The 25,700-nt window shown below is 41.5% G+C and overlaps 1 protein-coding gene across 10 annotated transcripts in view; it reads left to right on the forward strand.

The window, feature by feature from the left end:
- The window catches only part of foxp2 (forkhead box P2), a 102,873-nt gene extending 77,374 nt beyond the window's left edge, over positions 1-25,499 (forward strand). For 9 of the 10 annotated variants that reach the window (XM_063500702.1, XM_063500696.1, XM_063500694.1 and 6 more), the window contains 9 exons: positions 5,668-5,755; positions 7,348-7,431; positions 11,647-11,857; positions 12,721-12,824; positions 12,981-13,082; positions 15,481-15,602; positions 15,772-15,841; positions 16,692-16,999; positions 21,697-25,499. In XM_063500702.1, the coding sequence (XP_063356772.1) occupies positions 5,668-5,755; positions 7,348-7,431; positions 11,647-11,857; positions 12,721-12,824; positions 12,981-13,082; positions 15,481-15,602; positions 15,772-15,841; positions 16,692-16,999; positions 21,697-21,841 (1,234 nt within the window). In that variant the 3' untranslated portion in view covers positions 21,842-25,499. The remainder of the gene's footprint in view (positions 1-5,667; positions 5,756-7,347; positions 7,432-11,646; positions 11,858-12,720; positions 12,825-12,980; positions 13,083-15,480; positions 15,603-15,771; positions 15,842-16,691; positions 17,000-21,696) is intronic. The other variant, XM_063500701.1, reaches the window with a different exon arrangement.
- Positions 25,500-25,700: the final 201 nt, after the last annotated feature.

The raw sequence follows: 25,700 nt of genomic DNA on the forward strand, positions 1-25,700 counted from the left end.
TCCATGTGTGTGTATGAGGAAGGGTGGGGAGCTCCCAGAACAGAGCCATAATAACACATAAAAATGACTGAAGATGGAAATAACAATCTCTGAAAGTGATCCCCTTCAGTACAGTGCTTGGTCTTTCTTTGGGGGCCTAACAAAGAAAACATCACTGCTTTTCACAGAGCCCATTTTGACCTTATAGACAGCTAGTTGACAGGGTTTCGCTCTAGCAGTGCAGGATTCAAACCAACTCTGGTCCATAACAAATTTTCCTTCCTGGCGTGGAGGGGCCTGATAGGTTTGTGAAAAAGCGTCAAAAGCTAATGGCAACTCGCACGGCCGCACACTTACCTGCACAACAAAGGCCCCCATTCACTGTTGTCATGGTGCAGGCGCCAGAGCGAATGGACTCTTCATGCTCCATCAACAATTTAGTTAATTAGCTCATTTGTAATTGGCCGGCTTTGTTGCCAGGATGTTAGTGGGGGGACATCAAAGGAAGAAGGTGTTTGCAGCACTGCCGATTACAGGTTATCACATTGCCACTCACTGAGAGTCTCCCTCTGCCTCTCTCTCTCTCACTCTTTCCCCGGCTCCCTGCTCTCACACAGAGAAGAAAAGAAAGGGGAAAGCTTTAATTTGAATATTCTAATTAGATTTGTAATTAACTGTGAAATAACGATCTGGTGAGTGTTTTTCATGGGCTGTAAATGTCCATGTGAATTCGCACAAACTCTTAAAATCAGGACATTGTTCTGGCTTATTTTCCAAATTATGCATTTTTCTACTGTAGTGGCTGTAAAGTTACAAAAGGCTTTAAAAAAACGGTCATATTTAGGTCAGGCTTTGCTAATTCAATGCCGGCTTGTGAATTAAAGCTAAAAGGTGTATCTGTAAAATGAAATGACACTAATAAACATGGTGTTTACCTGTCTTTCAAAGACAGAGGCAGGCAGTACATTAGACTCCATTTTCACACACTGCCAAGGCATAAAATCACTTAAAGGCCCCATTATTGACGGCAGTGGAGTTAAATGAATCATAGTCTGACAAGTGTGTTTGCTAATCCCCAGTGGAAAATGTGCCGCAAACATGTCAATGCCAATACCAGTGCTCTAGAGTGAGCATGGCATAACCATAAGCATCATCTAGTCATGCTTATGAAAAGCCAAATGCATGTGTACAATCCATTGTCCAGCCTGGAATACATGCACGGCAGTCCAGGTAGAACAGTTTGCCTTGCAGCTTGAGAACAGATGTGTGCGTGATAAGGCAAGCCTCTATCGGATTAGCAGGTTTTCTGATATCTTGTCCTATCACCTTAGTACACTTACTTAAAGAAGACATCAGTCTGTTTCTTGGCACTGTATGCTCCTTTCACGCTCAAACACACGTAAGTCTGTGTGCTGTAAGGATACTGTGTCTAGGTGGCTTAGCTGGTTATTTAGGTGAGGGGCATAGATACAGTGTGTGTAAAGCCATGTGCCTGCGAATAAGCTGCTAAGCCAATGCAAAAGGATGCATGGCTGTAAAGACAAACTGAGAGAGCTCGACAGATAGACAGAGGGAAAATGGGTAGATTTCATACTTGAAAGCGAGTGCACAGGTTGGCAGACGGTTTTGTAAGAACACTTGCCAGAACATTGGCTGCTACAAAACAGAAAACACACACACACACACACACCACTGCAAGTCAGAGGCTGGCTCTATACTGTAACCCAGCCAGAACATGAAAACAGACACCAACAAAGAAGGCAGACTCGTCATCAGAACAAAGATGGCTGCTCGGTGGCGTGCCTCGGAGCAGTGATTGTAGGTGTCAGAGGGAGTCCTTTCATGTTTCCGGAGATGCCAGTCGACGACACACACACTGACACACAGATGCACTCACACACAAGTGCAGTTTAAACGGGGTTACATAAAGTGGGTGTCAGATGTAGATGACAGTTTAGATGTTGGTACTTGGGTGTGGGTTATGTATGCAGGGAGGTGGGGTGGAAGGGGGAGAGGGGACCCGAGTCAAGCTGGCGTCTCGTAGCTCGCTGTAGGAGCTCAGCTCAGCGGCGGTGACACGTTTAGTCATCTATTGTTTTGTTCCATGAAGAAACTTGTCAAGATCAGCATTTAATAGCTCTTCAGTGCGCTTTTAAGTGTTCTCACCTGGAAAAGGTAGCCGCGAGGTGGCTGGCACCCTGAATTAGCTCTGTGAAGTTCAAAATGAAATAATATTGCTGGGAATGTTTCTCCGAGTGGTGGGTGTTGCTGCTTTGTGGGTGTGTTTGTGTTAGTTACATGAGAAAGACAGAGAAAGAAACATTCATGCTTTTAGGTTGCGTGCCAGAGCTATTTTGGTGGGAGCCTTTTTGGTAAACAGAAGAGACAGAAAATGCAATTAATACCTGTAAATGTGGATGTTTTATTTGTATAATTTGTCAGTACAATAAATGCCTCCAGCTTACTGCAGATTTTTATAGCACTTTGAAAAAACAAAGCTTGAACACATCAAATGTGTTCTTCTCCTGTACATGCACGTCTTGTCCCGCCTACTTTGGCTTTTTCCCCCCTCAGTAATATACCTGCAAATGCATACTTGTTCTCACTCACACACAGTTAACTGTTACACTCTCCGTCACCATTCTGCTCTTCCTATTACTGGCAGGAAGGCAGGCTCCATGTTAAAATGGTGAGCTCAGCTGCTAACCTAGTGTCTGTAACCCGCTACTAATTAAACCCACAAGGCATCAGGCAAGTGTCTTTGTCTCTATATAATGTGCACATACACACACTGTAGAGGCAGGCACCTCAGTCAGGCAGGCCCCCCGGCCCCTTTGGATAGGTAAGCTTGCTTTTACCACTCTACATGTCTGCTGCACCGTGACAAGACCTTTAAAAGGGAGGGCACCAACACCAAGGAGACAGTGTGAGAGAATGTGTGTGTAAATATGCATGCTGTGGATATCAGGTTTTCTCAATTTGTGTACAGTTATAGAGGCCAACTTTCTGTGCTGAGCCCCTGATAATACACACAGTCAATTAGCAAAAGTGTATCATCCATATATTCTGGACTTGAGCAGATTTATTATCAGGCCCTTAGTGGACACTGATGGCTTATACATATTCATGTACCCAGCTACTGGGAAAAACCTTTGAGATGTTTTGTTCCCCTCTCTTTTAGAGAAAAGAGAAACTGCAGACTCCAATAAAAATGAGTCTTTATGTGAGAGTTAAAAACAGCTGTGCATCACTCCTCCCACAGTCTGTGTTCATCAGTCCCTTTATCTCTTTATTTGCTTTGATTTCGCTACCTTGGCTACATATTTCACTCTGCAACACTGTTCTCTACACTGCTCTTACATTCTTTTCATCACACGGATAATCCTCAGATATCGGTGTTTCTCTAGAATGGCTCATGGACAGTAAGGCTCGTATTCTTTATCTCAAAGTGTGAGGAGTTTCATCTGAATGCTACATTTTAGATCAATTCTGTTATTTGCCCTCAAAATTTACAATTCCATCAAAATGCTTCAATTTGGTTACAAGTGAGGCAGCCAAAGTCAGTTAACAACTCAGGAATAATGAAATAAAATGAGACATAAGATTAATAAAGAGATTTCTGTTTAATCAAAGAAGACAAAAGAAGTTCATAGTTCAGAGAGGACAGAAACACAGTCATCTATTTTTCCACATTTCAGTAAATACAGCGTTCTTTCATTATTTCTTCCTGTCTGCCCATCTGCGTCTGCCCCCGCCCTTCCTTTCTGTCTTTGTGTGGCATTATTAATGCACAGTAGGACATACAGCCATTTGAATATTTCATAAATGCATGTAGTAATCTTCCTGTAATTGTCTTGCTAACTGGCCAGCAGTAGGATGAGCATATGCAGCAAGCTGCAACTGTCTGGAGGACTTCCACAAGGCCTCCAAGCACAAACACATGCAAAATATTAGATAAACAAGCTTCTTGTTGATGAGAGGCAAGCTTAATAAAGATTTTCCCCATTTCTCTTTCTCTCTGTCTTTTTTTTTTTTTTTTTGTAAAGCGGTATCTTCAGGGACAGCGAGCAGCCTGCTCTGTGCTTTTGAAGCAGCTGTAATTCATGACACACGCCATACATCAAGTGCATAAGATAGCATTATGGGCAGTGAAATGAAAAGGGTATTTGCAACATTAGTTCCCTCATCCTGCGAGGGACGTGATTAAATGATTAATGAAATGCCCCCTTTTTGCATGCGCATTCTGAAACAGCAATTAGGCACAGGGCTGAGGAAATCCACCAGTTCGTCCCTTCCCTTTATGCTGCTATCCCTCATCCATCCCTCTCCGCGCCCCCCACTTTTTTTTTTTTAATGTTACCTCATTTTTGATTTATAATGAAAAATTTCTGAGCATTAGACCTGAAATGGTTATAAAAGTATAAGCAAGGACAGGATGGAATGGTTTTAAATGTGCGCAGACTAATTGAAAGGTACAGAGCTATTGTGATTATAAATGTTCTATTCAGGTTTTGATTGGCAGGTCGGGAGGAACCAGCTCAGTGAGTTGGCTTGTTTTGCACGTTGCAGATAAACAAGAAGTGAGGCTTTTGGAAGAAAATAAAGGAATATGGGGTTTGTGGGGGGAGGGGGCTTATTTCTGTGTATTTGTGTATCTTTTTTTTTTTATATGTGCCAATCAGTGTTTGTGCAAGCTCATGATAATGTAAGCAAGCGTGTGTGTTCTTAGATAAAGTGAAAGCCAGCGAGAGAGATTTTGTACTCCCTCTAATGCACTGGAGGCAGAGCTGTAAATGATCATTGAAGGGTCTGCAAGCTAACCTATAATTACTGGAGATAAAGTGGCAGCTCTGGCATTTCATAAGCATGTCTCCTCAAAGCTTGCTTTGTGAGTTTGTCACCAATGATCATTTAGATAGAGGCTCATTACCCAGCATCACAACACTTTAGAAACCCCCGTTTTGCCCCATATTGGTGTTTCTCTGAGTGTGTGTGTGTGTGTGTGTGTGTGTGTGTGTGTGTGTGTGTGTGTGTGTGTGTGTGTGTGTGTGTGTCTGCATATGTGCGCTTTACCAAGAATAAAGGTCTATCCTAATGGTGGAGCTTTTGTGTCCTACAGACGAAATCCAATCAAGACAAAAACCCTCATTGACTGTTATGGCTGTCTGGCTGCCTTTTTTTCTTTTAATGAGGCGAACACACCAGATACATTTAATATGTCTGCTGCTGGATAATGCACCTTCAAGCAAAGAGCCGCTTTTGTGTGTCAAATGTTGCTGGTGTTAAATCGTGAGTATTGTTTTCGGTAAACGAAGGAGACAAAGCTATTCTGCTGGCCCAGCATCTTTTATTCTCTGTAGAAAGCGGCGCTCGGGGTGGCACTGAAGTTAGCCATCTAAACTGGCGCAGGCCTATTGTCATGTTAAACATGGCACCACACACCGTCATGTTACTTCTAATTACCTCATTTCAGAGTGGAACAATGGGCCTGTACGGGATCCTATAGATAATTATCCCAGTATAGAAATATTATCATCTAAATAAAACAGTGCTGAAGTTGATACTGTAATTATCATCCTCTGAAATTTTGATCATGGTGAAAATGAATTTCACTTGCTGCCTTCTTCGGGCTTGAAATATTGTATGGATTTTAAAGTTGGCTTGTCATCTCTTCTCCTCCACCACCAGGCACCTAAACAGCGAGCACGCCCTCGACGATCGGAGCACGGCTCAGTGTAGAGTCCAGATGCAGGTCGTACAGCAGCTAGAAATACAGGTATGTTTTCTTTCTGATAATAAAGGATAAAAAACGGGGGGAAGAAGTCTCACATATTGTTTTATTTTAGAATACTGAACTTAACTCGTCAATCAGCCATTCAAAACTTTATGTTCTGAAAGTTGCGTGTGTGAGAGGAAGGCCATATTGTGGTCTGCTTAATACTTCCAGACAAGCAGGACCTGCTGAATTCAACAAAGCCACTAAACAAAGGAATCCTCGGGCCTTACAACTAAAGTCATTATGGCTGTTTTAATTGAATTAAGCGTATGCTTTATTTTCTCTTCCTTTCTTTTTTTTCCTCCTCTTTTTCTTTCCAATTAATAGCAAACGCATCTCTCCTAGTCTGCTGTGTTAATTAACTGCACTTTGCACCTGAAGAAAGCTCAAAAGGAGGGAACTATTTTCAGTAGGTGGAGCGTGACCTTATTAAGAAGTCATGCTGGCTAGATAATGAGAGCGCTGATTGAGCGACATTATTACTCAGCACTGCCAACAAGCGCTGCTTTTCCTTTGGAAACAAATATTTCAAACTGGGTACAAACTCAGTGCCAGCTGAAACAGTCAGTCTGCTAGGTACAACCAGTCCTTATGGTGGTTCGTTAAGACTTGAGCAGTTCTCCCCAGCGAATGAAGGTAGTTTTATTAATCAGCTCCTTTGTACTAAAAAATAAATAAATTGAGGGTATACAGTGTAAATTCTAACCCCCTCAGCCAGTCTGGGCCTGCTTAAACACAAGCATCTCTCCATCCTTTCTGGTTTGATAAATTGTTTTTTTTTTAAGTAAATAAATTGTGCAAAATAGAAAAAAAAGATCTAAGCTGTTTATCAAATATGTATTCATTTTCTGTCCAAGCTACTGAAGCTTGCTCTTTACAGTGTGACCAATTACAGTGATACACTTGTGTTGCCTGTCCTGTCTCTTGTCTTCTTTGTCTTCTCTTTCATTCCTGACTCCCACCATCACTCCTTCTCTTTTTTTTTCCTTGAGAGCCGTCACTAGTAATGAGGCCCAGCGTCTGTGTATGCGTGCACACCTACTTGCTTGTCTGTTTCTCTCCGTGTTTGATCCATGTGTGTATGTATTAAGGGCGTGAGAGGGTTCAGGCTTTCACATGGTCCAGTCCCTGTCACTCCTTGTGAATTAGATTGATGATAGGCAATGGCTGGAGCAACTAACTGGACCGGGGAGGCGGGGCCGCCTGGCACCCTGTTTGGAAGACCTCTTCACCTCTCAGCAGCTGCTGGCTGCGCTCCATCCCCCTAACAGTGTCCACAGGACTTTGAGCAGACACTCAGGACCACCTAATTTATGGCCTCGCCAGCTTGTTACTGTCAGAGGCTCTCTGACCTAAATTCTGCTATTGACAAAAAGATGAAATGCTATTTGTTTTGCCTGACCTGTCTGCACCTTCTCCCCCAGCCCTTCGTTTTCTACTTCTTTTACCTTTCGTGCTTTCTTTTTATTCATCTCCTCTTTTTCTTTTCTGTTCTTTTTCTTTCTACCAGACAAGTCTCGTGTCTCACCTTTGTTTATTTTCATTCTTCTGTGTATTCCCTCCTCTAATGTACTCTCTTCTTCTCTTAACAGCTTTCTAAAGAACGTGAGCGTCTTCAGGCAATGATGACCCACTTGCACATGCGGCCCTCAGAACCCAAGTCATCTCCCAAACCAGTGAGTGCATATTGCTCTGGATACTGTAAACAGGCTCGGCCATGAACGCAGAAAATGAACAGTTTAACCGTGCAGCAGTTGTGCGAGTGAGTGACAGAAGATGAAACAAGGGGAGGGGGAGGAATGGGATTTGTAATACAGAGTTACATCTGCCTCTTATCGGTTATTCTGCGCCGCGAGAGGACAATGGAGTTTGGAAGTGTATTAGATGGCGGAGCGGTGGAGTCCTTGGCTAAAACGCAGGGTCATTTCTTTGTGATAGATATAATAGCCAAAACAACCTGTTGGCTGCTGATGACTGTTTGGCTCAGTGGCTTGCAGCGGCACTCAAAAGTGAAATGGGAGAGGAGAAGACGTGTCATTTTAACAACAAACACCTGAAAATTACAGCTGAGTGCTGAAGATGATGTGGTGTTGACATAAATACCCACAGCGAAGCTGAAATTGGTTACAGAAAAAAAAGAAAATCCCAAATTGTAAACGGGGTCACCGAAGGAGGCAAATGATGCCATTCTGGATTTACTTTCTCTCGCCTTTTACTTTTAGATTGAATGATAATAAATGCATCTCTCCTAACCAGTGTTTGAATTTGATATTAAGATGATACATTTTTGCAATATTATTTCCTTCCAATTTCAGACGTTTTGAAATATTTGAGAGCAAAACATTGTTAGCGTGTTTCTGCTGCTTAGTAAGTGCCTATTTTCAATAGAATAATTTTCCTCATCACCTCTCATCATAGAATGTAGATAATCACAAGATAGCATAATTATCCCATAATTCCATCAGGAATCAAACTCCCTTTTTATTATTCAATCTCTCTCTGTCTCTCTTCCTCTCTCTCTGTGTAGTTTTTTTTTTAATCTTCAAAACTCCAGCAGCTTGGTTCCATCTCGTCCAATAAAGAATTTGCAGCCTATAATCCATGCCTGAATATGAATGAATGATGCTAATGAAGTATTGCATTACATAAAGCACACATGAAAGAGCAGCTAATTGCATTTGATGGTGGGGGCAATTCAGACAGAATTCCTAAACGAACAGTTAAGTTCTCAGTTTTGAGGATTCCCCATTTTTTTAAGGGGAGGTAATATGGAGATTTGTTGCAGGGAATAACATGCACAGGCGTGTTTCTGTTGCAAAAGCTAATAGATGGGACAAAAGAGAGAGTGATTGGCCGGTTTCCAATGGCAGCTCGAGTTTGCACCCAGTAGAACTGCAGATGCAAGACAGAAAATCGACCCCACAGTTTGATAAAAATGAGCAGTCCACGCTGGCCTATCAGGGCTGAGAGTGAGTCCTATTTTTTCATTAGTAAAGCCTGTGGCTAACTAATGCCAGATGAATACAAGACAGTGGTTCACTGTCTCCAATATGACCCTATTCTACTTCATTAAATGCTACCTTTTGGCCATGCCGTAGATGGATGCGAGTCAAAGTTAGCATTTCTCTTTCTCCCAACCTTGTGTATTCAAATGAGTGAGAGGTAACAAAGTGCTCACTTCTTCTGTTTGGCTGTAATCACTTCCACTTTGTAAAAATGGAACTCTACGCCACTAAGGCTCGAAGGCAAGGAGTCTGCAATGTTTATGTTTTAACATTATAAATATACAATACATCCCAATATTCATATACAAGGGCATTTATTTAGAATCTAGTTTGCATGTTTAGTGCACTTTTTCTGCCATACAGAACGTGAGTGTTTATCAGATACCCAGTTTAAAAAAAAATACATCAAGTTTTTCACAATTCAGGGTCTAGTTAGCACGTATGTAACAGGATGCACAGAGAAAACAACATGAAACATTTCAAATCACACACAAATTTGCACATTGCATACTTTGATGACGGCATAGCTGGCAAGGAAATGAATTGCTATTTTTATTGAAGGCGTCAGTTGTGTGTTTGTGCAGTGTGAGTCTGTCAAAAAAATAGTAAAACAGTGCTTAACAGTGAAAGACACAACAGGGAGCACTTGGAGTGTAATTAATGGTTTGTGTTCAGATAAAGTGATGTTTAAAACATCACCTGGTACACGCTTTAAAAAAAAAAGTAGATAATATTAGTAGTAGCTGTACACACTTAATCCGATCTATTAAAACAGGTTAATATGTACATTATTTCCATAACCTCTAAAGTTTCTTTCTCATTCCCCGTACTCATCCCTTGTCCCAGCCCATCACTACAGCAGCTCATTATAGCTAAGTGGGCATATAATTATCATGTGAAAACCACTACATCCACCGGAGTGTCTCAAACTTGACATTTTATCGTATTTATCAACACATGCCACAAATGACCGCCGGTACCTTCTCCTCAGCCTCGCTCCTCCATCTCTCAGTGCCTTCGGCGCCCTCATTCCCTTCCATCTTTCAAGTCACTTTTAATTCAAACTCTCGCAATGGATGCATTCCACTTGTAGACTCACAATTAAGGCAATTTGGTTTGAATATGTAACGATGTCATTACCATTCCGACTAAATTAGAGCAGAGACTAAAAGGTCAGTTAGGAATTTTCCAGTCGGTTAGAGCCTCTCACATGAGATTTGGGAAGGAAATGCAAAAGTGGTGGAAAAGCTGGACGATTAGCGAGCAGAGCTGGCAGCAGAGCCAGAGGTAAGCAGCGCTCTCCTCGCCTCTAATGTCAAAGGAGGGAAGGAGAGAAAGATGCCAAGTGCACATGTGTGTGGAGTGGCTGTCACTGTCCGTGTAAATTCATTTAAGTGTCTTTTGTATGCTCACGCAAAGAAAGAACTCAAACTCCCACTTCCTATACTTCCTCATGCACTGAAAGTCACACTGAATTAAGGACAAAGAATCTATTACATTTGTAATCTTTCCTGGAGGAATACTAGCTTTCAGTTGTGTTGTTGGGTTGAATTTCTGTGATTGACTGTCCACCTACAGAGCAGTTTAGATTAGACTAAAACTCAGACTATCAGGCTAGGCTTTTTTGTAGGGGGAAAAATACTTGCTTTATGATTCTTCATTAGGAATCTACACTGGCACACACTGAGTCATATACCTCTGTCACACTCAAGGCACACTGATAGTATCTCAAGCCTGGCCATGAAGAAAGTTTTATTGTGTAGCGACTACTTTGTAACAGTACTGTTACTGTTTTTGTTTCAGACTTTGAGCACGCCTGTCCTGAATTCTTCTCACTAACAAATTGCAGATCAGTTCAAACTAAACATAATGCAATTAGTTACTGTAGCAGTTGTTTAATGACACATGCACCACCCAGTGTTGAAATTTACAAATGCAGACAGCAACATAATTAGTTGCAGTTTGACCCTGTGCATAGCATACTTTGTCCACGGAGTTGCTTTGATTTGCTATTAGTGTCTTCATTTAAATATATAGAATCTGAAAGTGACAGGAGAGATTTTTTTTGCACTATAACCTTTTTGGTTACATTATTTTGCTTAGTCTAGTATTGACAAATCAGAGTTGAGTATGAAAGAGTCCCATTAAACACAAAAAGCGAGAAGTAGTTGGTAGAATACAATTACAAAATCACTGGATACAGTTTGACCAAAATGTATTTTTAAAACATATTTGGGCCTGTCGATCAGATGGTAGAGTTTGCAACCTGTACACAAAGGCTGAGAACTTCAACCCATCTTCTCCCTACTTTCCGATCACCCCGTCAACTAAAACTATCCAGGAAATAAATAATTTAGCCTTCCCCTTTTGTGACATAGCTCAAATCTGTTGTAAGAAAAGTTGTGGTTAGAGACTAGGGTCAGACAGCCCATGTTCACAAAAGCACTCCAACAGTGTAGAAAAAGAGTTTTGATATACTCATTTCCTCAGTGCATAAGAATTATGGGTGGCTGCAGTGGGGTAAATGGAAAGGGAGGAAGGGAATGAAAGAGGGAGGGTGTGATAAATAGAGAGATAAAGAGAGATGGGGCCAGGATAACACGGAGGCTGATCGTTGGATAATCTTGAACAGCGTGCTCTAATTAGAATTCTTATGATACAATTTGGTGGTTGTAATTAGTGGAGATGGGCTGGCTCCTCTCCACGAGCCTTGTTAGTGGAAACACAGCTGTGTTAGAGAGGAGGAGAGCAGACACTCTGCTCTGTCAGAGAAACCACAAAATAATGCCTTCCTCCTCCTCCTTCCCCCTCTTACCCCCCTCCCCCAAGTTGTTTCTGTCTCTTTCACGCTCTCCACCAATCACGTTCTGTCTTCCTCCATCGCAGCTCAACTTGGTGTCCAGCGTCACCATGTCCAAGAACCTGCCCTCGGCGTCACCCCCCAACTTACCTCAGACACCGACCACGCCCACAGCACCTATCACACCCATGGCTGCAATGCCCCACGTGCCATCGGTGCTGGGAGGAGCAAACGTCCCCAGCATGGGAGCCATGCGCAGACGCCACTCGGACAAATATTCCATGCCTTTGTCGTCAGGTAGGACCAACTACTCAGCGCAGCACCTAACACAGATATCAAAATACTTCCACTTACTGTAAAATTACATTCCTGATTGAATTTAACATGAAGTGGCTTATTCTCATTTATATATATTTATATATTAGTTATTTGACATAAACTACAATGCCACTTATCTAGTTTAGGTTTCTGTTTTTATCTAATGAAAAAATTATGTTCAATAGCCGGAGCCCTGGACTATTAATAGTAATTTCAACTAATCATATTCTAGCAGTTTAGCACACACACAGACATGAAAGTGAGCACACAGACACACACACACACACACAACTGACATAAACGCATACCCACAAACCGCAGAGGCTTGTTGGTCTTACCAGTGTGAGCTGTCTGGTGGTGGGTTTATAAAAGCAAGCGTGTGTTTAATCACTCTATATGTAAATAGACAAGAACTTCCTCTGTGCATAAATATTACATGAATGTTAATTAAGTTCAAATAATGGTGGGAAAAAAAAATACAATATTTATTACATTAAGACATTCAATGTGTTAAGCTTTGCATTTTAAACGGGACGTCTTTTGATGTTTATATTTACTCTCTGTGTTTAGTGTGGAGCAACATAAATTATTCAACTTGAGCCTAACTAACTACACGGATCTCATTTTATGGGATGTATTAGTGTTTAAGATCTCTCACGAGAGAGATTAATTAAAAATGCATTTTGTTAGACATGGAAAATGTTGATTTGATGTGCCCCCTTTCTCTGTCAACCCCCCTCCATCCCCATCTCCACCCCAATCCTTACCCCACCCCATTTTAATTTGATGTAACCTTGAGTAAATTCAATACCTAAAGGAATAAAATGTACCAATTATTTCAGGTGGTGACACAGTATTTATTTTTCCAGAGATTGCCCCAAACTATGAGTTTTATAAGAATGCAGATGTCAGACCGCCATTTACTTATGCAACCCTCATAAGACAGGTGAGTGGGAAATAAATTAACTTTGCCTGATTAGATTAAAATTAATTGCTGCATGAATCGTGGCAGCTCTCCTTCTCTCCTCTCTGTCTGTTGTTGTATGCGTGTCAGTTACCTGGTCTCGTTAGTCAACCGTTATTTGATGTCATCTCATTTCAGGCTATCATGGACTCTGCTGACATGCAGTTAACACTTAATGAAATCTACAGCTGGTTCACGCGCACGTTCGCTTACTTCAGACGCAATGCTGCAACTTGGAAGGTAACCTTCATGAACCCCCCCCCCCCCCCCCCCCCCCAAGCAGCCCTCTTCACCCTCCCGTGCACTTTCACTCCCCTCACAGCAAAGCCTGCTCCTTCCTCCTGCTCAAGTCAAACACAAAACCTTAAGAAAGCATATATTTACTCAGCACAGAGCGATTAGCACTCCTCTCCCCTTTCCTTCCAACCTCTGTCTTGAATGGAGCCCTTTTCTTCCTCTTATTTATTTTTCCACCGTTCTGCCTTTTCTGTTTAGAAATGACAGGCGAAAGAATTATTCTCCCCTCAGATATCGTTTTCTAATTCGGTGCAATTAATAGCGGAGGCTTGGCGTGGAGAGGAGAGGGCTCTGACGCACTAATTATACAGCAGCCACTCCATCATCAGCACCTTTTGTTAAGAGATACACCCCTCCTCCTAGTCCCGAAAACCACCTTCTCTCGCATATCATTGGTTAATTAGGAAGAAAGATGGCTGTTTGCCTGTTAACCAGTTCTCCACTGTGCGGAGGCCAAAGATGCATGCACACAGGAACTCAATGTACACGTGAGCACATACATTGTGCCTGTGAGAGGGGTTAAGAGTGTGGAACTAAAGCAAGCGGGGCAAAGTGAGAACTGGCCTGTCATGGAGGGAGCACTCTTTATTTACCCACACAAAAGGGCCCATTTGTATATCTGTCCCTACAACTTTATTGTCCTGTCTCCCCAACACAAAGATGGTGAAAAATATTTTTCCTGCAGCACATGTTTTAACCAGAAGTGTGCCTGTCTGCTGATAAAGAAAGCCCCATTTAAGCACCACTGTCTTCATTGCTTTCTTTTTTTTTGTTATTTATCCTTGGCCCCTGTATGTCATTTGTTAGCTCCCTTTAGCCTTTGTGGCTGCACAGAGGACTGGAGGGAAAACTCAACCAGCCGCTCATCAGCATGCGAGGCGCGTCGCAGCACTAGATTTAGCAAAGTGAATTAATTTGGATTTGGGATGCAAATGAGCACATGGGTGTGTGATCACCAATACAAGAGGACACGTAGTAAGATGGGTGCCCTTTTCCAGTTTGTACAGCGGGCTCCGTGTTTTGCTGCGTAGTGATGTTACGATATGTTCTCACTGGCACCAAACAACACCGCTGCCACCAACATCACCACCACCACCAGCATCTGAACAGTTTCAAATCTTTCCTGCTCCTTATTTAGAAAAATATCCTAATCTGCCCCACCCTGCACAAAAGCCAGTGCGATCTATTTACATCTACAGCCGTGCGTTTCCCTTTGTAAGCATTAGGGGGATGATCAGCGATCGGCCTGTCATTTGATTAATGAAGAGAATTTGTTTAAAAAAAAGGAGAAGAAGAAAGGAGAGAAATGAAAGGTAGTTTAATATCTCAGCTTGGTCTCATGAGCTCAAAAGAGGGATCTGCACCCCACACCCCACTTTTCCTTTCTCTCTCTCTTTTCTCTCACCCAGAAGCTTATTAGTTCTAACTATATAGCATGCATAATAAAACTGCTCATTTGCTCATTAATATTAAAATTATCATATTCAGAGCCATGGGCATTAAGATCAATCAAATCCTGGGATTTTCAGGTCAGATGCGAGATCTGCTTATGAGGTTTTTTTCTTTTTTTTCTGAATCCCTTTTTCTTGAGCAGTACACACCAAGCTAAGGGAGATGATAAATATGAGAGGCAGGGATATTAAAGCCAAGGTTATTATTTGTAGAGTCTGATGCATGTTTTAATTATGGACGTATTGTCATATTAATAGAAGAGTGCTTCTTTCTCTAGCTATTTCTCATTTAGTAATTAATGAAAACGCCTTATTGTTTTCTTTTTAATTTAACAGCAGCTTTGATAATAATATCGAAAAGATGATCGTGTCATTTTACCAGAGTATTTAGACATATAGAAGTCAGTTCAGCTTAATGCCGTGACTTCTGCAGGAACACACTGTCTCTAACACACACAAACACAGGGGCCTCCTGACGACTTTTTTTTTCTCCCCCTTCCAATTCTGTCATCTTTTAAGCGATGTGTCCATTAAGAGCAATGCTTTTCTGGAGCAGGAAGGGTTACTGACATCACATTATCAAGGCCGGCATTACCACTTCTGTCACCACCATAAGCCATTCGCTATGCTGATTACCTCCTTTTAGCCTACTTACTCTGATTGATATGTACTGTGTGCAGGACTTGTAAGAGCATTCGCTCTCACTCAATTTTTTACTAATTAAATCAATGGTGCGTGAATGTTAAGAATTTCTTCAAAATGCAGGAAAAAAAATCAATTTTGAAGCCTTCCTCGTCTTCATTTTTTTTCTTGATGGATAATGAATGAACATGACTCGTTTTTTTTTACCTCATCCCTCTGACCTGTGCGTCATTTCTCTCTGCCTCCAGAATGCTGTCCGCCACAACCTCAGTCTGCACAAGTGCTTTGTGCGCGTGGAGAATGTGAAGGGGGCAGTGTGGACAGTAGATGAGGTGGAGTACCAGAAACGCAGGTCGCAGAAGATCACAGGGTAGGTGCTCTGCTGACTCATAGATCCAGATCAGTAAAAGATTAAAAGGATCAGTGGAAACGTTGTTAAATACACTCTGCACTCTCTTATTAGCATTACATAACACATTATGTTATGAACTGATTGACTCATTTGTTGTTGTTCGTTTTGCTTACTTTTTTGTATGCAGAAGCCCATCACTTGTCAAGAATCTGCCCTCCAGTCTTGGCTATGGAACTGCACTAAATGCCAGCTTACAGGTATGGACCAAAACCTTGAGCTGGTTGCCGGTGTTACGTGATTGACAGACAGGACCACTGCCTGAGTGACTGAATGATTACAGTTAATGTGCACAATAGAACTCCATATTCACACTTCCACTTTGCATAAGAGGGAGCAAGTTTTTTTTTCTTTTTCTAACTTGAATTACCACCTTGTTCCTTGCTTGTGAATTTCTGCACCTTTCCACTCACTCTTCTCTCTTCCGGTCTGCCATCAGACAGAGAAGGCCACCCTGTGGTTGAATCAAGGAGCAACTCTCGCTCCTTGATTCCCTTCTTTTTCCCTTCTTTCAGCAGTGGCAGCCACCCTAGATTGATAGCGGCATGTGCAAATGCAAGGGCATGTGCATTAATATTTATCTAACCTGTCATAAATGATTTGCCTTCATAGTGTACGCTGGCGAGGTGCTCATGGCAAAAACTTTAAAAATTTAATCACCGTATATAACTTTAATGCTCAGCAGGCGAAAGTGTCAAGAGTTTTTATTATTTGGAGGTAAAGTTTTGGGGGGACTTTTTTTTTTTTTTAATAGCCACACCACACAAGGGCACAGGAATGGCAGGTGAAGGGAAGTAGTTGTCAGGAAAGTGTCACATGGGAAAAATAGTTTCCAGCTGAACAACACTGAGCCACGGTCTTTAAATAATTACTGTGTTAAATCATAATATTCACTCTTCATACTGCCTCTAAACCACCAAAACAACTGTGTGGCAGTAAATGATTACTCCCTCTTATGGACCCAGTTATTCAGTGTTCCTGGACCTGTCTCTCACTGTTCTATTCAAGTTCTAATTCCTAATATTCCCTACTTGTCTCTTCCTCCCACAGGCTGCCCTAGCAGAGACCTCCTTGCCTTTGCTGGGAACCCCGGGGCTCATGGGCAGTGGTGCCACAGGCCCGATGGGAGGCACCTGCCACGGCCTCCTCGGCGGAGACCCGTCCGGACTGACCGCAGGAAGTCCGCCTGGCCAGTTGGGAGGGAGCCCACCGGGGTTGCTGGGTGTTAGTCCCCCAGTTACGCTGAGCGGCAGCCCCCCCATGCTGCTGCAGTCAGCCCACGAGGACCTCAACGGTTCAGTTGACCACCTGGACACCAACGGACACAGCAGCCCCAGATACTCCCCTCCAGTACACATGTAAGCTCCTGCACATAGAAGAAAATATACCTGCAAGTAATTTAACTCTTGGGGCTACTTAGACCTCTAAGAACTCAAATTTGTGCACATCATCTGCATTTTTCTCAGATTAAACACTGATCTTAAGACATTGTCAAAGATTCTTTTTAGAAAACCTAAAAGCTTTTTGAAACACAAACTACAATTCACCCCCAGTTGATCTCATTAAAAGCTGCCGGTGCTTATACTGCCCTTTACTCAGCCCATAACAGCTGCTGTGTGGATTTAAATGACAACCATTACAGCATACCTATGATGTTGCAGCATGCACACGATGGATCAGAGTTCCTATTTCATGCTTCATAATGTTAAATGCGGTGGGTATGCACTAATTTACACCTCACACATTTTTAAGAGTGCTTATCTAAGTATGCAAGCACACATTGACCCCTCCCCTTTGTACGCCTACGTTGAATTCCTTTGTTAGTTTAATTGCCTGACATTTAACCCTCTGTATCAGTATTTATTTCAGTTTTCTCTGACCCAAGGGCAGGGTTCAATTTCCAGTACGTACGATATCATAAGCAGACTTTTTCTCATCCTTTATCTTCTGCTGTAATTTGATTGTCTTTGTCTTTATACCTGAGGTGAGGCGGACGCTTGGCCAACAGTTAGTCTATAAATAGGCTCTATTACACATTTGTCTTTAATTACACCACCGTCTGCATTATAGGGGTTTAGCTGCTGTATTTTATGCAAGACTGTGCCTATTAATATTTAGCAAGTGTAGCATTAATTACTTTAAAAATCTCTCCCTTCCTCATCCCTCATTTAACGTGGCTAAGAGAAAGCGAGTGTGAGAGAGAGTGAGAGTGATTTTAAAAATTGATTTCATGTGACTTTTAGGAATGTCTGGGCTGCTGATGTCACAAAGAACTATCTGCGTAAGCACTCGCTGTGGAAAAATGAAGCACACACGGAAACAAACACAAAGAAATGATTCTTATATGATTCTCGTCCACTCTCCATCAAAGGCCATGTTGGAAACCTATCAGCTAGTCACTTCTTTAATGGATAAAAGATGCACTTCTGCTTCATGTGACTAAGTGTATCAGAGAGAACAGAGGAGTGTTTGGTTAGTCCTTAGTACCAGACATCTATACATTAATCTGTTTGGACATGTTTACCCCTCTCTGAAAGGGGGTAATAAGTGGAGCAAATCTGCCCAGCTCCAGACAGAATCCAGTGTTACCACTCCCTCGGCTCATTTAATTTTTAGTAACAGGACAGCACTTCCTTTTTCTTGCATTCTCTTTTCTCTGGCCGCACTAGCCTTGACACTTGCAAGGGTAGCTAGATTAGAAGATTAGACGCATCCATCCATCCTTCTCTTCCTCCCTCCTTCTATCCCTCCCTCGGTCCCCGCCCGCCTTTACAAAGCCACAACAACCTCAAAATGGAAGAAATGTGTTTTTCATGAATGGCTTTTCCAAGATGTGTTTAAATAATAGAGTGGCTTGTAGCACTAAACTAAATAGTACATCACCTTGAAGGTCTTTCTCTGGAGAGGAGTCCTCAGCACAAGCAAGTCCATCCAAACCTCTTCTTCTCCTAAATGTCTGAAGGTTAATGATATCTACTTAACTGCAAAGCAGGCCTGCCCCAGGCCATCCCGGGTTTGTGTGCATACTGGTGTGAGCGTGTGCACATCATGTAGTTTTGGCTCTGAATACTTATGCAGAAGTGCCACGCTGTCTAAAAACTTTATTGTATTGATTATTTCATTTCGTAAAACATGTTTTAGGTTGGAGCCGCGTAATCCCTGTCCACGTTGAGTGAGTTAGATATTTAATTGCACCAATCTTGATAACAGGATTAAAGACTGTAAACACATCTTTTTTCAATTTAAATGTCTAAATGAATGACTGGTAACGTTTTAGGTGAAACCAAGTCTATTGTTTATATTTCCACTGAAACCTTTGGCTTTGTTCAGTGTAGCCACAGGCTAAAAAGTAGTAGTGTCCTTAACACCAGTCCAAACATCTGCAAACCTCCTCGCAAAAGATCAACAAGCCCTGAGTGATGTAGTTATTGTTCACTCAACTGATTCTGAGATGAGAGCCAATAAACGTGTCATCGCACTGAGGCCCAACTCTCTTTGGTGTCTGAAATTTTGCAAACTTTTATTGCCCCCTCCTTCACTACCAACCCTTCCTCCCTTCCCCAGGCTGCCTGCACTCCTCTCATACTCTATCTTCCTCACCGCACTACTTCTCCTGCCCCCCCATCGCAGCCTACCATTAGATCCATGCACTAATGATCGCATTTGTCCCGACATACCTCTGCATGATTGCAGGTGCTAATCTCCAATTGATGTGAGAGCCAGGCATCTCTAGAACCCACACACACATACACACACTTGAAGCACTGCGTATTTATTACACCGCAAAAGTCCTGCTGAGTGACTCAATAATGGCAGCTAGCTATTAAGTACTAAATGGCTCATCCACATATTTTAATAAAGTGTCACAAAGCCTGTGAACGTTATCGTCGGAGCCACACAAACATCTAATGAGGTGCATGAGAACACATTCCAGTCTGCCAGGTGATCCACGTGATGCATTCAAGTACAGACTCATTGTCATTTTCGGGAAATGGTGTTTAAAAAATGATGAAAATCTTCTTTATGAAACACTTTTTATTGTGCTCGACAAAACTAGGGATGCATCGCTTCACTCGCTGTGGGCACCAGCTGAACCATGATTTGTATCTGGTGCTAGTATACAAACATAAAGTACTGATCAGCAGCAGTGGACATATTAAATGTTTACAGCATGATGTTTATGAACAGCTATAACTAATGAGTGAAAGGCGGGGTACAGCCTCACATAGTGACCTAAACATCCCTTTATACAGCCACATTTTAGTGTCTCAGAAAGCAGGAAGTGTTTTTGTCCAAGCACTCATGTAGAACATAAAATATTTCAGCAACAAATTTGTAACTTTCTGGTAATCAGCCCATTATTTTATCACCTTTTAACACCAGTTTTACTCTCCATCGGCAACATAAATATCTTGATTTTTAAAAAAATCTGTCTTTCCATGCTGTTAGCTGTTACATCAGCAGGTAAGAGGACGTGGAGGTGTTGTTGTCTCATCTTCCACCTTCTGTAAACCTGACGCACAGAAACAGAAATGTTCATCCGCTCCTGTTCGCATCCTGCTAAGATCAGCCTCCCTTTCTCATCCCACCACATCAGAATATTAATTTACAGTATTTGGCTCTGAATATTAAAGTCATCTGTACCTTTTAAAATTCTTTTCAAATTCAAAGTGCCCCCTGCTCTCCCCGCTTCCACTGATGAAGGCAACCCAGGAGAGAGGCTTCCTAACATACTACCACTTGATAAGTCTCCCTCTCTCTCTCCCCGCTCTCCTCTTTCAGAGTCTAGGGGGATTTTCTGATGCATCCGATGTGTCAAAAATAATTAGCTTTTGTCAGATTTATCATCATGGCACAAACCCCTCTCCCTGACTAGAGCCCCAGATCGTGTTATGCCTTGTTTGTGTGTGACAGCATTATTATTCTTGTTAGTGGCCCGACACTTTTTTTTTTTTTTCCCCGCCCACTCCTCTGTTGTTCTGAAACATAAGGCGTCCTGTGAGCAGCGCCATTGCTGCTTCCTGCCCAGTGCTTATTGACACTGGCTAAAGATATTCATCCATTTAGAGTTAAAAACATGTATCATGGTGTCCGAGCGAACTGCCGGGGCTGAAGTTGATTAATGGCAGAACCTAGCTGCCGGTTTTTCCTCTTGAGGAGCGACACGCACAGCCCCTGCATATTAACGAGTGGCTGCGCTTTCTATTAACTAGATAAAAAAGCCTCTCCTCTGCCTTTGCTCCAGGGGGCTCAGGGATGAGAAATTCTCCATTATTTATTATGTGGCCTGTTTTTTCCCCCCCTTTTTTTCTTTTTCATGTATTTCAACCTGGTGTCATCAGTAAACTTTTAAATGCCAAACATGTCTGGAACATCACAGCTTATCGGCCTTACAGAGGCCATGTTTTTCATGCAATTTTCATGCGCTTACTTACAGTAGACGTGAGGCATCATGTTGAATTAGTGTCTCGCAAACAACATGTTACTTTCTAGATAATGCATGTAACGCCCGTTTTTTTTGTCACTGAATATTTGTCTGTTAGCTGAACACAGTCCATGCAGTAACGGGAATTACTCCTCCGCACCTCTTTTGCACATTGCGTTATGGTGGTAATAAGTCACCTGACTATGTTCCCTTCATAATTTACTTGTAAATGAGGTTTCCCTTACTTTAAATGTTATACTTTACAGTTTACCATAATATCATGTGTATTTTTCCTCTGGCCTGTATTGCTATTTATCCATTGTTTTGGTATCAGTTGGCCAGTTGTGGAGATTCTGATGCAGAGGTGTCTGCATTCGTTGAAAAGTAGAGAAACTAAATGGCCCACAAGCCTCTATCTGCTTTTTCCCTAAAACATGTGATTTCGTTTCATTACATTCAACAGATGCAAACGCAACCATCCTGATGGATAAATAGCACTGCATGCCTGAGAAAACTTGTCATTTTCTGATGAACTGTCCCTTGAAATGTGATCGTGCTGCAGGGATTTGTCATTGAATTAAAGAATAAATCTAACATTTATCATTTATCGCCTATGTGCTTGTGTCATAGGCCACCCATTCACATAAAGGAGGAGCCACTTAATATGGACGACGACGACTGTCCGATGTCACTTGTGACGACAGCCAATCACAGTCCAGAGCTGGAGGAGGACCGGGAGCTGGAGGAAGGGAACTTATCGGAAGACCTGGAGTGACTAGGATACAGTTTTTGGTCAACATATCCCTTCACCGAACCGCACTGTTTCTCTCACACAGACCTCCCGCAAGACTAGAAACCACTCCACAGTCCAAGCAACCACAGCTGACTCTCTTTGTCTCTCTCACCACTGGGACTATTTATTGAGCATGTATCCGGATAGAGACTGGGCCAAAGGAACTCTTTGTTGCAGCCCTTTGGGATCCCCCAAACACAAGCAGGCATGAGATGTCTGATTGGGAAAAAAATTGAACTCTTTGAGACCTGTTTCATTAGGGATGGCGTGGCCACATACCGTGTAAGGATGATAGACTCATGGATGGGGAAAACCATGTTCCGTTGAAAGCTAGCGGCCTCATATACTGCCAAAAAGGAAGACATTTTATGTTTGTGAATAATCCAACCCACAGTAGTTGTTAATGTCTAGAGACAATTGCTGGTTCAATTCAAGTTGTTGCTCTGTTATCATTTGCACAGGAGTAGTCTCAGAAATTTGTGTCACTGCCTGTATGTTGCTACTATTATGAAACCCAGTATATTATTTTCAGCTTTCTTTTAAAACCATTGTTAATTTCCCAAATACGATTTCTTTTTAGATACCACCAACTGTAAATGCCATTCCCCAAATCACACCAGTAACGGAACTGCGGTACCAAGACTGCTGTTGCAGCTGTCCATAAAAAAAACACAAAAAACACAACAAAAAAAAAACAAAGGAGAAAAAAAAATAAGAAAAAAGTTGGCTTCCAGTCTGTTATCTGTTTGTGAATAAACATAAAAAAAATTTAAATTAAGTTGGGGAAGAAATAAGTTTGTTAAAAAGCGCCATTTCCAAAACAAATGCATTTCTGCATAATTTTCTTCTCGCTGTTCTCCTTTTACCTCCTCGTTCGAAAGCTTTGTCTACCTTCAAACAGTCACAGGCAACAGCTAGAAACCAAAGCCAACACTAGCAATGGCCAATAGCTTATAGACAGAAGCCACCAAACTCCTCTTGGTCCGGCTTCTGCCACTTTAAACTAGTACAAAGAGAAGCTTTTGTTCCGCAAACTACCTTGGAATAACCTCTGGGATTGTTTCATTTAGCCCTATACAAAGATGATCATGAGGAAGATGGAGGGAAAATAAAGGCTGGTTTTGATGTGAAATTTGCTAACTCATACAAAAAAAAAGACAAAACATACAAAAAAAAAGTCCACTTTGGAGATTTTCTGCCAGACGTACCATAGGTAGGAGGTGATGTGATGTTTGAACTGCAGGCATTTTGTGCTGTAACTGGTAGAGAGCAGCTAACTGTAAAAGTGGATCATGACCAAAACATTTGTGTATTCAATGGAAGTGCAGAAACATTGTGTTGTTGTGAATTTTTATTTTATTCTATTTTTTTTTTTACTTTTTCTTATGCATTACACATAGTTGTTTTTTCTTTATTTATTTTTACATTTTCTAACCTGGTGAATATGTATTGTTCTAAGTGGGACTGTCAAAATAATGTCTTTATTCCGTGGCTTTTTTTTTTTTTCTTCCGAGCCGCGTCAAAACCGAAACTGAAAACATCGCTAACCAAACATGAAGAATATCTAGTGAAGCCAAATAAGTCACATTTTCAAGTGAATATGAAATGATGTGGCTTGGTTACCGTGAAAAAAGCAAATAGTAATAGCCATTGCAGAAGAGGATTATCTACCTTTTTCTAGGTGAGATTCGCTTTAACTTCATCAAATCCTCGTCGCGTGGGTCTGTGCAGCTTCCAAACGCGTACAAAAGGCATCGCCACTGATGGCGCTCTGGGTAGGCAGCCAGCTTTTTATATCACGCTTTAGGGTGACTTAAAGAGAGGTAGTTACTGTGGAAACTACGTCCCATCATTTCACAGCCAGTGTCATCTAGAAAAGCGTTGTTGCTTTAATGGTCATTTATGTTTTCAGTAAACCAAAGTTACACAAAATTCTGCCTCCTCTTGTATGGGATAAAGAAAACCTGAAACTACACACAGTATAACTACACAAACACACACACGTGTCAGAGACTAGCATACACAGACCTTAGGCTTGTGGTCTGCCAGCTTTCTTGTTTTGGTTAAATCTCCAGCTGCTGAAAACGTATGCTGTCAAAGACCTGACGTGGCTTTGTGTCTTGCTGCAGCAGCGAGCAACGTGTCTGCTCTGTTTAGACCAAAATGGAAACACACTGTGCATATGTATGTTTTCAAGTGTTGTGCCAAGCCAAAGAACAGGGCTTGTAAGAGCTTAACACACAAGACACGTGCGGTACTGTACAAACGCTCAGCTTGTAAAGTACACACACATACACACGCGTACCAGTTCCGCGTCAAGAGGGTACTGGGCCCTGGAACAAAGCTTATCCCTTCAATACTTAGCTGGAGTCAGCAAAACGACTTGAAGACGACGTTCTTAATAATCTTATCACACCAAATAAAAAGGACGCTGCGTCTTTCCAAAAAAAAAAGAAAAAAAAAAGGGTTCTCCCACTTACCCAAAAAGGCTTTCTAAAAGCTCCTACCTCTGCACAACAACCAATTCAGAACAATTACGACGGATTGCACGAGTTACGAGAATGCCACAAGAGCCGTTACACTTTACTGCGCTTGTCTCATAGGACGTGGCTCAAGCCCAACGTTTACATTCCCTGCGTCAAGATATGGAAGATTTGCATTGTAATAGGTTGTCCTCAAAACATTTGTAGAATGATAATGTATAGATTATCTGTAAGGGAATATTGTGTTTTTTTTAAAATGCATGTCTAAAAAAATCATTTGGTGGACTGGAAACGAGAACTAATAAAAAGAATATAATAAAAACCATGGGGATGATGGCCTAACTGTACGTACAATGCATAGGAGTGCGTTACCTCAGATATACTGTTTTGGGAGGGATAAAAACCTGTCAGCCACAGAATGCATATTACCTGTAGATTTGCATGGGTTTTGTATAAATTAAGTAAAAAAAAAAATGTCTAAAATAGTTGCTTGCACATAATACCAGAAAGACCTCCAGAACTGCGATCTGCTCCTCCACTAGATTTTAGGATTGTCTGGATTTTCTGGGTTGATTTTTGTCTGTATTTTGATAACTGTGCATACTTATGTAAAAAAAAAAATGTTGGTGGACCCATAAATTTACCAGACTTTTTTCTAAGAGGAAAAAAAAAATCTCAGTGTTTCTTTTCTGACTTACCTGAATTTTTACTGTTTCTCTCTCATTGCTCGCTAAGAATAGCAAACTTGCTTTTTCTGCATCTGCTTTGCGTAGCTGTAAGGCTTAACCTAATGTGTGTATTTATTGCTTGTACCTCTGTGCATACTTTATGAAGCATTATGTCTGGCAGTTGAGTCATGTATCCTTTCTACTGCTATCCTTCTCTAATAATTGAGAATATGATCCCCCTATGTATACAGTAAATTGGGACTGTAGCAAACATATGTTTATGTAATTGGTGAGAACTTTTTTTTTTTGGTTTGTTTTTGTTTTCATTTCCTTTTTGATCGATCGATCCAACGACTTTTTTTGATACTTTTCATTAATGTGTACTGTGTCCATACGTTAAAAGTTCTCTGACATTAGAAGGTCATGGTTGAGAATTGTAACAGACATTATTTTCTGTATTCATGGCATTTCACTGCTGAATAAAATAAAGGACCAAAACTTGGAATTTGAAAAGCAACTGTCTACCTCCAGCATCAGAGAGTAAATTATTTTCCCTCCACTGTTGTATCTTTTATTCTACAAAGGCACAGCCATGAAAATCTAGCTGGCATTACACTTTTAAGGTTTCAGGAGCTGCTACTTCAGAGATGTGAAGGAAGGGGGTGGAAAAACAATTAAAATTTAATGTAT

This window comes from Pelmatolapia mariae, linkage group LG17, assembly GCF_036321145.2.
Source record: "Pelmatolapia mariae isolate MD_Pm_ZW linkage group LG17, Pm_UMD_F_2, whole genome shotgun sequence".
In the NCBI taxonomy this organism is placed as follows: domain Eukaryota; kingdom Metazoa; phylum Chordata; class Actinopteri; order Cichliformes; family Cichlidae; genus Pelmatolapia; species Pelmatolapia mariae.